This window comes from Rattus norvegicus, chromosome 9 (genome assembly GCF_021556685.1).
Source record: "Rattus norvegicus strain SHRSP/BbbUtx chromosome 9, alternate assembly SHRSP_T2T, whole genome shotgun sequence".
NCBI classification, from domain to species: Eukaryota; Metazoa; Chordata; class Mammalia; order Rodentia; family Muridae; genus Rattus; species Rattus norvegicus.
Window position 1 is genome coordinate 13,991,375 of NC_141542.1, and position 16,617 is coordinate 14,007,991.

General features: G+C 40.6%; 1 protein-coding gene across 9 annotated transcripts in view; it reads right to left on the reverse strand.

Annotated features, from left to right (window-relative positions):
• LOC148003339 (sulfotransferase 1C2A) overlaps positions 1-16,255 on the reverse strand; it is a 29,709-nt gene extending 13,454 nt beyond the window's left edge. For 2 of the 9 annotated variants that reach the window (XM_087568354.1, XM_087568345.1), the window contains exons 1-5: positions 12,399-12,617; positions 10,266-10,344; positions 3,442-3,619; positions 2,968-3,093; positions 84-181 (exon numbers count right to left, since the gene is read on the reverse strand). In XM_087568354.1, coding sequence (XP_087424480.1) covers positions 84-181; positions 2,968-3,093; positions 3,442-3,592 — 375 coding nt within the window. In that variant the 5' untranslated portion in view covers positions 3,593-3,619; positions 10,266-10,344; positions 12,399-12,617. Of the gene's footprint in view, positions 1-83; positions 182-2,967; positions 3,094-3,441; positions 3,620-5,752; positions 6,258-10,265; positions 10,345-12,398; positions 12,618-15,578; positions 15,746-16,008 lie in introns of those variants that run through there. The other 7 variants (XM_087568346.1, XM_087568348.1, XM_087568349.1 and 4 more) reach the window with 7 other exon arrangements.
• Between the last annotated feature and the right edge of the window lie 362 nt (positions 16,256-16,617).

The following is a 16,617-nucleotide window of genomic DNA, read 5'->3' on the forward strand; positions in this document are numbered from 1 at the left end:
GGAAGCTATACTCACTCAGGCTGTGAAGGCCTGAGGCTCTGGGCTCCCTGCTCCAGTCCCGATAGGAACTGCTACTGTCTTACCTTACAGTTGTTTGTCCAGAAAGACGGTGGCAGCAGCTGAGGGGGAAGATGGGTCCTTAATATCCTTGGAGCTGGCATCGCATTGGCTTTGTCCACACCTGTAACACAATTCAGGAGATGATTGCACAGTATGCTCAGCACATGAAATATCCACTCCAGGTGCTGCTCAGGGAATCCAGCATCCACACAGGGATTCTCGTATTTTTGCCTTGGGGATTGGGGGTGGTGGAAGAAGGATTATTGGTTTTGCTTTCGTGTTTGTAGGCTTACATAGCTTAAGACCTGGATGCTCCCTTCGAGTGAATTTACTGTCAGTTTGTAGAAAATGGGATGGAGGCTTCGATAAGTATGTGTTATTAAGAAAATCCAAACAGGACTGTTCCTCAGCACACACACACACCACAGGCACAGCCTGTACTTTCTATAAAGGAAATAGCGACCCAGCACTAGGAACGTATATGTCCTTGTCTAAAATCTATAGACTAAGAGATTCACTTGGTTCTCAAATTATAGGAGGAAGAAAGACTCTATTCTTCCTTCTTTAAGAAAATTTAGATGCCCAAACTACCAGACCCAAGGAGAACAGAAAGCCACTAATGACAACACATCCCACACCTGTGTAGCATGTTCAACTTCAATAGATGTGTCCCACACACATCACTGGAGTTGTACATTCCTACCTTGAGATTATTCCTCCTCCTCCTCCTCCTCCTCCTCCTCCTCCTCCTCCTCCTCCCCCTCCTCCTCTTCCTTCTCCCCTTTCCTCCTCCTCCTCCCCCTTCCTCCTCCTCCTCCTCCTTTTCGTTCTCTATAGGAATTAGTCAGCCTGAGTTCATGAAACCCCCCAATTCCTCTGAGACCTATAAGAATGGACTTCCCATATTTTACCATGTTGCTTGGATTCTCATCAGTGCTCTTTCATGCTGCTATCTGTATGACCATGGGGTTAACAATTCTCCTAACAAGACTTACATCTCTAAGGAAACTCCTCTTAGTGTCCCTCTCAACACCCAAACCTGAAGTCTCTTATTGGAACCTCAAGGAATTCACTTTATCATTTTGAGGATAATGACCTTGAAGCCAAGAATAAGCAAATTTGTCCTATTGAGCCAGAGCTGATAAGAAACAGTGAGCAGACTCTTTTCACCTCCCTTCCAGCCATATCAAAAACTTCTCTCTGGTTATGTGCAGTGATGTTTCTTCTATTACATCCTTTCTGATACATGATTTGTAATTTCTGCACTTCTATTTACAAACCTTGTAGGGACTTTCTCTGTGAATCATTGAGTTAAAATGGGGTAAGATGAAATAAAGATATTGCAGACTGTCCCTAAGGTCTTTCCTTTAATCTAGCAATCAGGCTATTCAAATAATGGCAGTGGAGAAGTTAGAGAATTAGTCCTGCATTGCTTCAAAGATTGCATGAAATCATTCTGTTAGGTGGCACATTTGAATCTGGACTGTGATCCACAGAAAATGGTAAAGATTCTCTTATATGAATAATCTGAAAACCTGTCAAACAAGGAGCAGAGATACTTTTAAAAAACTAGAATTGTGACTGATAATAAGTGGCATTTAACTATAAACATACAGCGGAAGGGCATGCTGTAAACTTGCGTTCCACCTTACTTCTATGATATGAGGTCTGGAAGGTGACAAGGTATAATGCTTACTTTCCATTGTCAACTTGACTGGACTATGAACTGTATCTCTGGGTGTGTATATCCATAATACGGTTTCCAGAAAGGTTCACCCACAGATTGGCAGCCCAATGGGAAATTAAACTAAATAGAAAAAGGTGAGCAAAACATTAGCATCTGTCTGTGCTCCTAACTATAGACTCAATGTGATGAGCTTCATGACAGATTTATAATGTGTCCTGAAATTTGAGCTTAAAAGCCCTAAAATGCTGTAAGCAAAGCTTCACAGACAATTCTGGGGAAATTTTGGAAGAGCACAGTGCCAAAAAAAGAGTAGAGTGTGGAGGCCCACTCATGAGGTCGCAGAACTGCTCTATGGAGAGATGGGCTGGAGGTTATTATGTTATATTTTGGTGAAGAGTCTGGCCACACACTGCTCTTGAACTAAGAATTTGATAAAGTTGATTTCACAACAATAAGGGATTATGTTTAGCAAGGAAATCTCAAGACTAGAAACTATGTATGAAAAGAAAAATGTTCAGTTAAAGTTACGTGAAAAATAGCTTTTCAATTGAACAAAGTAATTGCCTCCTCGTGTGTGTGTGTGTGTGTGTGTGTGTGCATATGTATGTATGTACATGTGTATGTGTGTGTATTTATATGCATGCATATGTGTGTGCATGTGTGTATGTGTGTGTATGTGTGCACATGTTTATATGTGTATGTGTGTATATGTGTGTGCATGCATGTGTTTGTGTTTCTGTTTGTGTGTATGTGTGTGTGTGCGTGTGTGTGTGTGTTTTGAATCATAAGACACTGTCCAGAAACCACTTGGTTATGAAAGTAAAGTACTGAACGCAGATGGGTGTGAGCTGCTGATGAGTAGATTTCTGTTCCTTCCTCTATTCTGCAGTTACACATGACCAGAGCAAAGGTATAATGAGAACATTAGGCAGAATTTTGCCTTCATATGCATCTATCTTCCTTGCTGATTCACATTTGGTAGAAATACAGAAAAGAAATGGATCTGGAAAGGGTGGCATATACATTTAACCCAACACTCAGGAGGCAGAAGCAGGAGAATCTCAGTGAGTTCAAAGCCGGACTAATATACAGCATGATGCTGTTCCAAAAGACAAATAGGGGGAGGGAGAGAGACAGGATAGGAAAGAAAAAGAGAAGATGAAGGGACAAGGACAGAGATTAGACAGAAGAGGAACATATATGGAATCAGGGTCTCTTACCTGAAGGCTGGGGTGGCTGAGCCCACTCAATAAAAGGGTGTCGGTGTTGAATGATGGTTCTCTGGCACTTCTCTACATCCCCATTCTGCTCAATCATGTTGACAATTTCTTGAATCCATGTTGTCCCTGGGAAGACCATAAAGATTGAGTTAGAAGATTATTCTTAAAATATACTAATGAAGGGGTGTGGATGCAGATGTTGGCTTTACCTTCTGTTCTAACCAGGATCTTGTTAGCTATAGAAGAAATACTTTGGATCTCTGGGAAAGGTAAAAAAGTAGAGACAAATCTCACCTCTTCCCAAGAAAAATGAATGGTACAGACTAAGCTTCAAGATCCCAGGGATAAGACATGTGAAGTAGCACCCATTGTGGGACAAAAAGAGCCAGCTTCTAACTGTAGGTAGTTCTAACTTAGGTGAGGAGTTCAGATAGCTCAGAGGATGAGGCTGGGGCTACTACTCTACCAGGTTACCTGATTTAGGGTAAGTACAGATGAGGAGGTCATCTGGCTTTGCCTTGAAGGTCTGAATCTGACTCCAGTTGTTGACAGTTGGATCCATCAGTGGGATCCCTGCGACCTCTTTCAGTTTTGTCTGTCTGCTCAATTCTGGGGCCAGGGCCATGATGTCTCAGGGAAGAAGGTTTAGTTCCTGTGAGAAAAGATCAGAATGGAATTCTTTTTTCTTTCTCTATTTTTTTTTTATTAACTTGAGTATTATTTACAGTTCCAGTCTTATTCCCTTTCCTGGTTTACGGGCCAACATAAGGGATTATGTTTAGCAAGGAAACTCCCCCTCCCCTTCTTTATGGGTGTTCCCCTCCCCATCCTCCCCCCATTGCCGCCCTCCCCCCAACAATCTAGTTCACTGGGGTTCAATCTTAGCAGGACCCAGGGCTTCCCCTTACACTGGTGATCTTACTAGGATATTCAGTGCTACCTATGAGGTCAGAGTCCAGGGTCAGTCCATATATAAAGTTTAGGTAGTGGCTTAGTCCCTAGAAGCTCTGGTTGCTTGGCATTGTTGTTCATATGGGGTCTCGAGCCCCTTCAGGCTCTTCCAGTTCTTTCTCTGATTCCTTCAACGGGGGTTCTGTTCTCAGTTCAGTAGTTTGCTGCTGGCATTCGCCTCTGTATTTGCTGTATTCTGGCTGTGTCTCTCAGGAGAGATCTACATCCGGCTACTCCAGCTTGCTTCTTCTGACCATTTGCTTGGCAAGTTGTTTTGAGCCTTTCACTCTGAGGTGGTGTCTGTGTTTTTCTCGGAGGTGTGTTTCCTGTAGGCAGCAGAATGCAGGGTCCTCGTTGCGTATCCAGTTTGTTAATCTATGTCTTTTTATTGGGGAGTTGAGGCCATTGATGTTGAGAGATATTAAGGAATAGTGATTATTGCTTCCTGTTACATTCATATTTGGATGTGAGGTTATGTTGTTGTGCTTTTCTTCTCTTTGTTTTGTTGCCAAGATGATTAGTTTCTTGCTTCTTCTAGGGTGTAGCTTGCCTCCTTATGTTGGGCTTTACCATTTATTACCCTTTATAGTGCTGGATTTGTATAAAGATATTGTTTAAATTTGGTTTTGTCATGGAATATCTTGCTTTCTCCATCTATGTTAATTGAGAGTTTTGCAGGATACAGTAACCTGGGCTGGCATTTGTGTTCTCTTAGGGTCTGTATGACATCTGTTCAGGATCTTCTGGCTTTCATAGTTTCTGGAGAAAAGTCTGGTGTGATTCTGATAGGTCTGCCTTTATATGTTACTTGACCTTTTCCCCTTACTGCTTTTAATATTCTTTCTTTATTTTGTGTGTTTGGTGTTTTGACTATTATGTGACGGGAGGTGTTTCTTTTCTGGTCCAATCTATTTGGAGTTCTGTAGGCTTCTTTTACGCCTATGGGTATCTCTTTTTTTAGGTTAGGGAAGATTTCTTCTATGATTTTGTTGAAGATATTTACTGTTCCTTTGAGCTGGGAGTCTTCACTCTCTTCTATACCTATTATCCTTAGATTTTATCTTCTCATTCAGTCCTGGATTCCCTGTATGTTTTGGACCAGTAGCTTTTTCTGCTTTACATTATCTTTGACAGTTGAGTCGATGATTTCTATGGAATCTTCTGCTCCTGAGATTCTCTCTTCTATCTCTTTTATTCTGTTGGTGAAGCTTGTATCTACGGCTCCTTGTTTCTTCTTTTGGTTTTCTATATCTGGGGATGTTTCTATGTGTTCTTTCTTGTTTGCTTCTATTTCCATTTTTAATTCCTTCAACTGTTTGATTGTGTTTTCCTGGAATTCTTTCAGGGATTTTTGTGATTCCTCTCTTTAGGCTTCTACTTGTTTATTTATGTTTTCCTGTGTTTCTCTAAGGGAGTTCTTCACGTCTTTCTTGAAGTCCTCCAGCATCATGATCAAATATGATTTTGAAACTAGATCTTGCTTTTCTGGTGTGTTTGCATATTCCGTGTTTGTTTTGGTGGGAGAATTGGGCTCTGATGATGACATGTATTCTTCGTTTCTGTTGCTTGGATTCCTGCGCTTGCCTCTCGCCATCAGATTATCTCTAGTGTTACTTTGTTCTGCTATTTCTGACAGTGGCTAGACTGTCCTATAAACCTGTGTATCAGGAGTGCTGTAGACCTGTTTTCCTTTTTTTCTTTCAGCCAGTTATGGGAACAGAGTGTTCTGATTTCGGACGTGTAGTTTTTCCTATCTACAGGTCTTCAGCTATTCCTGTGCCCTGTGTCTTGAGTCCACCAGGCACGTCGCTTGGAGCAGGAAGGTTTGTCTTACCTGTGGTCCTGAGGCTCAAGTTTGCTAATGGGGTGTTGCTTATGAGCTCCCCGGGGGGACAGCAACCAGGATTATCTGCACAGCCCTTTCCGGGAGCTTCCATGCACCAGGGTTCCAGATGGCATTTGTTTTTTCCTCTGGAATTAGTAATGTGAGCAGAGTGTAGTCTCCTCAGGTTTCCCACGCGTGTCTGCCTTTCTGAAGATTTAGCTCTCCCACCCATGAGATTTGGGTGCGGAGAACTGTTTATCTGGTCGGTCCCTTCAGGTTCCGGTGGTGTCTCAGGGGCAGGGGACCTGCTGCTCCTGTGCGCTTATTTCCAGGAACCCAGAGGCCGTATACAGTTTTCTCTGGTGCCAGGGATATGGGCAGGTGTGCGCACTGTTGGTGGTCTCTTCCACTCTGCAGTCTCAGGAATGCCCACCTGTCCAGGCGGTGAGCTCTCGCTCCCATGGGGTTTGGGAGCAGTGAGCTGGTGGGGGCCCAGAATGGAATTCTTAAAGTACTGTGATAAAGCATATACAACATGAAAATGACTCTTAAGTATCATAAGTGGATGGCTCAGTGGCATTAATAATATTCCTGCTGTTCTATGTCTACCATCACCTTCCATCTCCTGAAAACATTTTACTTTTCTAGATGGAAGCTAGGAGCCCACTACTGCTAAAGCTCAGTGCCAGGCTACCACTATTTTCCTTTTTATCTCCTTAAACTCTAGATGCTTTAGAGTAAGTTCATTTTGTCTTCTTGTGAATAGCTATTTTATTTAGTTGAATATTCTTAAGGATCGGCTGTATTGTGGCATGCTATCAGATTTTCTTCCCAATTAATGCTAACTTTTATTGCATGCCTGCTTGTAGTGTGGTTTGTTTATCCATTTCCTTGTCCACGGGAACTTGGAGTGCCTCCTTTCAACTATTGTACTATAAACAATGCACAATACCTAAGCTTCTACATTCATATTTTTGGGTTCATAACTCAATGCAGATATGCAAAATAGTATGTTCTCATTTTTGAGAAATTGTCATAGAACTTTCCTACAGTGGCTGTATCATTTAAGAAGTCTACCAGTAGTATATAGTACTCTCTAATCACTGACATGTATCTCCCTTAAATCTCCATCCCAATAGATTTGTTTTGCTTTTCCTTCATGACTAATAATGAATATCTTCTCATGTACTTACAGTCTACTTTATGTCTTTTTTTCAGAGAGAGACACATTGTTCCACTGTTTGTGGTTGGTTGCTATACCTAGAAACTTACAAATATATGAATAGGAGGGATGAATGATCTTCTAATACTCAAGAGTAAGTGGCTATTGTAGTTTCAAAGCACATCTACCACTGCTGCTCAGAGGCATAGCAAGGTAATGTTCAGTGACTGCTACAGTAGTGAGTACCACTATTATATTTATTATAAGCAACTCGTTTTTAGTTCTTATATAATTTGAAGCCTAGAACATTAGAGGGAAAGAATATTTATGGAAAGTGTAACAGTGAATAATTGCTAGTAATTGTGTAAAGAAAACTACAGTGAATGAGAGAAACAAAAACTGTCCAGGCTGGCCAGACCAAATATCAGGATGACAGGTTCCCAGAGAAAGTTGAGTTCTCTGGAATGGATGCAGTGCTTTTAGAAAATGAAGACCCGGTTTTACTTGAAAACATTTCCAATATAAGCAGCAGCTATAGTTGTAGTATAGCAGAGAGGGTGTACTTCCCATAAAACTCTGAGATGTGATATAGTCAGCTTCAGCAGAGGAAGATAGAGTATTGCCATCTCCCCTTCCTTTCTTTTCTTTTAAGGTAAGAGTAGATAGGATCTCTACATATCCCAGGATTGCCCATAGCTCCCTCTGTAGCCTTGAATGTACAATCCTCCTGCTCCAGTCTCCTTGGTTCTGAAGTGGCAAGTGTAAGCTCACTCACTTAGTTTGGAGCACTGACATTTCTAACATACCTTCCATGTTAGGTCCTTCCCTTTTAATTCACATCACAGGTTTAGCATAAGTAATAATCATTCCTCTAAATATAAGAAGGCTTACAAGATTCTAAATCAATGGTTTGATAAAGACCTCAGCTAGTATCTGTCTACTAATCTCATAAAACTTCTTTAAAAATTGCTTCTAAGTTACAAGTGTGCGTGAAATTTAAGATGTTCATGCAATAAGTCCATATTCACAAAGAAAACTAATACAGAAATTGTTATTACTTAATGTATTTTTGTCCTTTTCTTTTTTTTTTCTTTGAGCCTGTAGAAATAGAGTTTTAAAAAGGTTACTCATTGTCAGAGTCAGGATGTGCAGTGCCGGACGTGCCTGAGGGAGAGCCAGAGATAGGACTTGCCAAACCAGCTACCAGTTCCAAGGACACTGATCATCCGTAGCCACCCCCTCCCCTTCCTTCACTCCCCAGAAGTGAGTCATCTCCCTGAGTGAGATGAGCCACCCTACCCGAGCTGCTGAGCTGCTAGATAGCATGTACTCCTTGCTGTTGTAATTTCGAGCCGAAAGTAAGTGTGCACCATTTGAAATGACCAATCATGTGTAACCACGCAAATGTCCCTAACCTCCCCTATATAAACCCCCGAGTTTGGAAGCTCGGGGTCGATTCCTCTGTCTCCTGTGTGAGATACGTATCGACCCAGGATCCCGCTAATAGGGATCTCGTTAATAAAAGCTACCTCTTGCTGTTACATCAAGACCGGCTACTCGTGATTCCTGGTGGCACCCCACCCCATGATTGGAGCGAGAGACGAGGCTCCCCGTTCAGGGGTACGCTCTTTCAAGCCAATTGTTAAGATATAATTGCCCACCTAAACATACAAATCCCAGTACCATCCATCCCTTAGGAACATTAGTAACAACCTGTAAATACACAGAGATAGATCTTTACATCAGTGTCCATTGTCCTGCCAGCGAGTCTCTCTCTCTCGCTCTCTTCTCCTTTCTGTTCCAGTCTCCTCCTCTTCCTTCAAACTTCTCTCCCACCCATCCTTCCTTCTCCTCCAATGACAGGCCTCCTTCTATCCTGTACCTACCCCTCACCTGTATTTTACAAATTCAATGGGGAGAAGTTTCTACTGAAGTCACCTGATTCCTGAGTACTTGACTAGGCAGCTGTCCTTGGGGCAGTGGAGTTAGCATCAAAATACAGATAACTCCAGGGCAAACCAGAACATTTCCCCCTTTTTGTCCAGTTAAAAAGCCTTTTCACTTATATATAAATTGAGTACAATTATTACCATTCTAAAATTTATAAAGCATATGATATACTCAACACCCAGTCCATCACTTTTTTAGTTAAACAGAACATTTAGTTATCCATTCCAGCTTAAGAAAGGCTTAAAATGTATATTATATCTTGGCTAGCTTGTATACTATCTGATAACTATCCAATAAAATATGTATTTTCAGAGTTAAACAGCCTGATAGTCTATGAGACTGTAATCAGTCTTCAACCCTGCCAGAAATCTTTGAATGACCAAATATCTATTAAGATAGGAAGCCTAACATGGCTTCCAGAACTACGAGGTTGTAGAGACAAATCTCCACTAGCACATTCCCCTATTAGCAACATGTGAGTGCAAGTCTGCAAGTCTACAGTGTCCTTTTCAAATATAAATTTTGGTATTCAGTATAACAGTTCCCAAACACATTCTCATTTTGAACTCCAGTAGAACTTTGGTGGTGGATATGGGAGTCCTCAAAGTATATTGATGATGCAGTTCCCTCTACCAGCTCATAGACAAAAGGGAATAGATTTCAAGGCCTTTAGAAGCTGAGAGTAAATTGGAGGCAGCAGCCTCAGTCCTTCATCTGCACAACAGAACAGAAGGCTGATGTTCAGCAGATGAACTGAGGAGGGATGTTTTCCCCAAGCCTCTTGGTGTACAGACCTTCATTTCACCTAGCTGCTGTAATCTGCTCAAACTTCTGACCAAAAACAGTTAAAACAATCAGTAGGGTATGATGGCAAGCAATATGAGGGAAGCTAGCAGAAAGAGTGTGAATTTGAGGCCAGTCTGGGTTACAGTAATACTGTTTCAAAGCTCTAAACCTGTGAGTCTGGAATGCCATGCAACCAAGGGAGCCATCCAGAGCAAGAGTAAGGTTGATGTGTCGAAGCCTTGAAAATCTCATCCTGATACCAGCAGGAGTAGGACTGTTTTCCTCCTTGCTCTGGGTGTGCATTCCCTGTGCACATAAACCCTATGATCCCCATTTTTGCCACCCTTGAGGTAGTCATGGCAAAATTACAGATTATCCTTCCTCTTTCCCTGTAAGGATATGTTCAGGAATCAAATAGTCCTCCACAGGTAAATGATCATTCCAAACATATGAACACCAGCCAGTAATATACCCTCAGTATGAAAACTCCTACCTACTCTCCGAGGTATATATAGCCCTTAATAAGCCCAATAAGAGAGAGCTATTTCACTGAAAACCATCACTAAAGAAGGCTATTTATCCCTTTGCATTCACTCCAACTGACACCCTGTGAAATCCACCTACCAGAATAAACTTTGTTCTTTTCAGTCCTGCTCAGTGCACAATGGTACCTGGATACCTCAAGGGCAGAAGCAGACCTAGGCTGGCACAAAACAAAATAAGAATAAAGGAAAAAGTTTGAGTTAATTAATTCATCCTTTGTTTTCCTAAACAAAATTGCAAGTATGCTTCTGCCTCTGCCTCTGCCTCTGCCTCTGCCTCTGCCTCTGCCTCTGCCTCTGCCTCTGCCTCTGCCTCTGCCTCTGCCTCTGCCTCTGCCTCTGCCTCTGCCTCTGCCACTGCCTCTGCCTCTGCCTCTGCCTCTGCCTCCAAAATGCTGCGATTACAGATACATACTACCACGTCTTGTTGCATCATTTTAAATTGCTCAATTTGTGAGCAACAGCAAACTATTTGCATAAACTAATAATGCAATATCATTGGTGAATATGATGGACTGAACTGTGTGCCTCCACATTCACATGTTGAGCTCTAATCTTCTTACTTTAAAATGTGATAGTTTGAGACAGGGCCCTGAAGATGTCATTAAGTTGAGATGAGGCTCCAATTCTATCATATTAGGGTTCTTCTTAGAAGAGATTTAGACATACAGAGAAATACCAAGGGATGTACACAGGGAACAACATGTGTGGACATAGTAAAAGAAGGCCCCCTGCAAGCAGAGGAAAAGGCCTTGAGAAACCATACTGACAGACACCTTGATCTGGAACTTTTTTGTAGGAATTTTTTTTAAAACTGAGCAGAATAGCATGATCAGTTAAAGCTCAGAGACCTGCTGTTTCATTGAACATTGGAAAATAAAGAAAATTATGCATTTCTCTTAGTGTTTCTTTGTTACTTGACCAAACAAGTAACTGAATTTAAATAAGTTTAAAATTATGACCTGGAGGTAAGGACTGAAAATCTTCAGTTGACAGAGACCAGCTCATTAATAGAGTCTGTGTGGTATAAAGGTAGATTTGAGAGGCTGAGTGAGGCCATGGAAGTATGTACAGTGAGTCAGGTGGGGGCTGATGTGTAGTTCTGTAGTAAAGGTTTGCCCAGTGTGCACCATGCCCAGCTTGACAATGTTGGGGAGGAATAGAGGTTTCTGAATGCCTTATCTTACAGTGATACAAAAGCCACAGACACCCAGCTGAAATCAGATTCTCAAGTTTGAATGTGTTCCCAGAATTGGAATTTGATGTGTGCACAAACCTCACTTCTGCTGCTGAGCAGAAGCAGAGATCACAGGGGAAGAACTGAAAGCAGTTTCCTGTGCTACTGAGCACCAGTGCCTCGCAGACTGGGTACATCAAATACTGAGAATGACACTTTCTACTTCTGATAACCTCATAGAAGGTCAAGGAGCACACAGGTAGAAATACACCTGCCATCTGACAGCCCACAGCATGCAGGCTAGAAGAGAAAAAGAGTGCTTCCTTGGGCTTCTACTTATAGGTGGTCTCAGCTATGGTCACTGCTATTTTTAGAGTAAGGCAGATAGACACACAGACTTTCCCAGGCAGGCTCCTTTTCGTCCTCTGAGGCCAGGTCCCTGTGGCCTCCTTTGTGAAACAATCTCTAGTCTTTTCCATACAGTTAACCTTTCATCTTGTTTTCTGAGACAGGTCCTCACACTGTCCTCCAGACACGATTTGAAATCATAACTGTCCTCCACCCTCAGCTGCAAGAGGATCTAAATTTACATGAGAACTTCCCAGATCTTATGCCACAGTGCTATGGTTACTTGCTTATATAAGTAACTTCCCTAAGCAGGAGACCTGGTCCAGTTCCTTTTATAGGCCTAGCTTGAATGGTGTCCACAGACTTAGACGAAAGAGGGTCCAGTGTGGTGAAGAAATAGTCATAGCCAGAGCAGTGTAGATGGCTGACAGGAGGGGAGTCTTTGTGAGGGAAAAGTACAGTATGCACATAGAGATGGTATTGTGGAAAGGTGTCTGCATGAATTTCTAAGTTAACCACAGCCAATGTTAGCTTCAGATTTTTTTTATTATTATTTTTCTTAGGTTTCTTAAGACTTAAGATCTTTCTGACTTGAGTTACACCACTTACACATTAGCACCTGTATGTCTGAGAACTAAGAACATACACCAACAAGTTATGCCAAATGTTTCAGATAAGCTGTGTTCTTACCTTCAAACTCTAGTTTTCACCAGTCTAAAAGCTGGACTGCCCAGTGTTCGGTAAGTACAAAGGTACATTTAGAGGAAGGAGGAAAGTATTTCTGGTATATGGCAAGCACAGAGGCTCAAATTCTACTATGCCAAATGTACCTAACCTTTAGCAATCAATCTCAAATGCTCTGCAATCAACGAGATCAGCTAGAGCTTTAATCAACAGAGTCACGACTACAAGAAACAAACTTTGGCATCTGGCAAATGAGGAAGTAAGTCTCACTGTTTAGGGATCACTGTTCTATAAATCTCCACTACCTTAAGTACTTTCAGACTCAAGGCTGTTTAGAGAAATGCACAGAGGCAAACACACTGCTCCTCCCTCTCTAAGACCACCTTGTTCCCCACTATGTGCAGGCCCTGGCTTTGTTGCAGAGTCCCCATGCTACGTGGTCTTCTTCCTCTCCAGTCTGATAGAGTTTAAAGTGGGAAAAACAAGAGTATTGCCATGCTTATGTTCAAAAAGAAAAATAACTCAAAAGCTGACACATTCAGCCTTTTGCTCAAAGCACCCTGTGCCTAGATGAGTGCAGCCCTTATAAAGTTACTCAAACCTGGCACATGAGGCTTACATCCATGACCTCATTTACCTTTTAAGACTCGTGATGCTAAGGTGTGCCAAACTAAAAAATTATTAACCACCAGGATTCACTAAGTAAACTAATTCCCAATCTCCCCTTGACTGTGATTAAAAAGAAGCTTAAAGCATGAGTGAGTTTAAAAAGATATTTCAGAACACGAGTCTAAAGAATCTTTGTTTTTCTTCTACCACAAGAGCTAGTCTTAGTTACTTGGGTCCTGTTCTGTTGGCAAGTAAACAGACTTGGGTTCAGTAATGGAGAAACTAAAATACTGGCTGCATGGTCTCAGGTATCCAGTGGAACCTTCTTAGAGATTTCTTTTCTATATCTATAAAATGTGAGTCATGCTAACTACCTCCAATCAGTACTGTTAGATTAAAAACATGGAACCAGGGCTCTGAGGTTAGAGTGGGTGGGTAAGAGAGGGAGCATGCTCATAGAAGCAGGGGGAGGAGGTATGGGAGAGAGGGAAAGGGGATAACATTTGGAATGTAAATATATAAAATATCCAAGAAAAATAAAATTTAAAAAGAAATAAAGAGAGAGAGAAAGACAGACCCAGCACAGACTAAGTAGTTACAAATGCTGGCTTTTTCCCTTTCTTTCCAGAACATATTCATTGATGCACACATATGAAGAATGACAGAACAAAAGTTTAGACGAAGAAACTATGTATATATTTATTTATACTCACATCATCCCATGATATATATATATATATATATATATATATATATATATATATTTGCATGAAGAAGGCAAATTAAATTCCTTGATGTTGTTCTTGGCAACCTCAGATCAAACTGAGCTTACTAGATCTCTTCTGGCAACTTCCAAACTTGCTTTAGCCATGAAATTAAAGCTTAACTCATCTTTTGATACTGTAATTCCTCCATGGCTGATATGTCTTCTACCACCTCCTTTCTAAAGAGGTTTTGTTTGTTGACTCGCAAGTCACAATTGCCCTGTAGCAGAAGACCCTGTGTCCTAGTATCTGTGTGGAGATATCCTACGTTGCATGCTACTATTTTCACACTCAAAGTGTCACTCTAGACTCTTTATCCCATATAAGAGTGATATTGCTAATTGAACAGCTATGTATTGAGGGTGAATGCAAAAGAGATAAATCAATAGGTTCTAATAACCTGGCATATGTATTTAGTGAGCATTGATTACAACTGATTCCTTCATGGTCACAGTGATGAACTAAAGTGACACACACCCCTCCAACAGCTCTATTTGCTTCCTCTAACACACAACAAACTGTGGGCCACCAACCAGACGCCAATAAATGAGAAAACAGAAATGGTATACAGCTTGCCACAGTTGAAACAGGCAGCTAGAAGCCAGGGGAAAAGATGGTAAAAGTCCTCAAATATTCAGTCACTCCTGACAGCCCATTGTTCGAATAAAGGAGCCTCTAGAAAAGAAAATCTGTAAATATTTATAACCATAAATGCACTAAACACAAATTCATAAAACAAATACTGTCTATTAGATCTAAATCCACAGATTAACCACCACAATGACATTTGATGACTTTAGTATCCCATTGTCAAAAACTGAGAGGTTGTCCAGACACAAACTAAACAGAGAAACACTGGAACTGAATGAAATCGCAACACAAAAGGACAAAATATATCTTATAGCACATCTACCTGAACATTAAAATTATACTTTCTCCTCAACGAGACAAAGAAATCTCTCTAATATTCACCGTATATTAGAACAAAAAGCGACTTTCAACAAACACAGGAAAATTGAAATAACTTCCTGCATTCTATCTGAACACAATGAAATATTACAGCTTTGAATGCTTAATGAAAATCTAATTGAGAGATCAAAAAATCAATAACTTAATGATACATCCAAAAGCCTTGAACAAACCAAACCCCAAACCAGTAGATGAAAAGAGGTCAAAAGTTAATGAAATGGAAGTAAAAAAAAGTTTACAAAGAATCCATTAAATTAAAAGTTTCATCTGAAAATATTTTGGCAAACTCTATGTTAATCTAAGCGAAGTAAAAAGAACTCACATGTAGAAAGCCCTGAATGAAAGCCTAAGTGCATGTGTGTTTTTACAGACCCAAATAATAAAATGAGAAATGAAAAAGGAAATATTATAACATATAAATGAAATTAAGAAAAGTATAAGAACATATTTTAAGTCTCTTTTCCACTAATCTAAAATACCTGAAAGAAACAGATGAATTTTTAGAAACACTTGACATATCAAAATTAAACCAATAAAAAACAAATGAGCTAAAGAGATCCATAACTTAGTAATGAGACTGGAGAAATAATAAAAATAAAACATGTCCCAAATAACCAGTGCCAAAGATCAGGTGGACTCACTGCAGAATTTTAGCACAAGTTCAGAGAAGAACTATCCAATTGCTCACAAAATAGAAAAAGAGTGTATGAGCCAGCAGATATAGAGGACAGCTATAAAATGCTGACTTCTGGAAATGACACAGCTGGTGCAAGAATCAAGTAACTCAGAGCAGATGTGGTTACCGGTATAACACCTGTACAAGATCATCAAGCCAGTTAATTACCCTGTAGTAGATAGTCCTGTGTCCTGGTGTCTCTGCATACACTGCATGCAACTATTTCACACTTGAAATGGCTTACAAGAATTGGTAAATCCAATCACAGGACCCATGCCCTCTTCTGGCTTCTGTGGACACAGGTAAAGCCCTCAAACATAAAAGAAAATTACTCTAAACAACTTCTTTTAAAGAAAAATAACATTTTTCTTGTTAGCCAACATCATTTGAAATTTGCCCTTGTCAATTGAAGAGCCAACAATCCTATTCATCTTTCAAAATGTGTAATCTATTTTCTTACATTTTTGGTTGTTAGCCTAGCCTTTAATGGCTGAGCCATCTCTTCAGCCTAACAGCATATTTTCTATTCAGTGTTTAATGGCATTTCATTTAAAGGACTAAGTAAAGTCGGTGCTATATGCTATCTTTAATTACTTACAGTTAGTGTTTAAGCACAAGCAGTATGTGTGTCTAAGGATAGTAAGCAGAACAGATGCACGTCTTGCTTTTCTAACAGTCTCTTCCAAAGGTCCTCCTTCAGATTAGTGAATTCCCTGATCCAAGGTTAACTGGCAGCACAGGAATCCACACACTTTGACCCCATCCTGGAGGCACCAGAACATCTTGGCATGAATGCTGTGGCTTTCTTCAGGAAATCACCCCTCAGTGTTGCCATGTTGTATTATGATTAATAAGTTTACTTTTGATAGTATTGGCCACATATATGTTTGAAATCAGGGTTGGACTTTTGTCCTCTAGAGGAAAGAGCATGCAGGCTGAATTAATTCTCAACGTGGGAGGAAAGTGACAGAAACATTCTTCTTGAGGGCCTCTGTTCAAGGGAGGGAGAACAGTGCACTACACTTATGTCTTTTGAGACTTTAGGGGGCTATTGGTGATGTCTAGTAGCTTCTGGCAACATGTTCTAGTTAGAAAGCCAAAAGATTCTATGAACAGGTAATAGGAGGCTTTGAATTCTATAAAAAGATGGAAAGAAATACTGATATTGTTCTAGTAATTAGTGATGATGGCCATTTATTCATTAAAT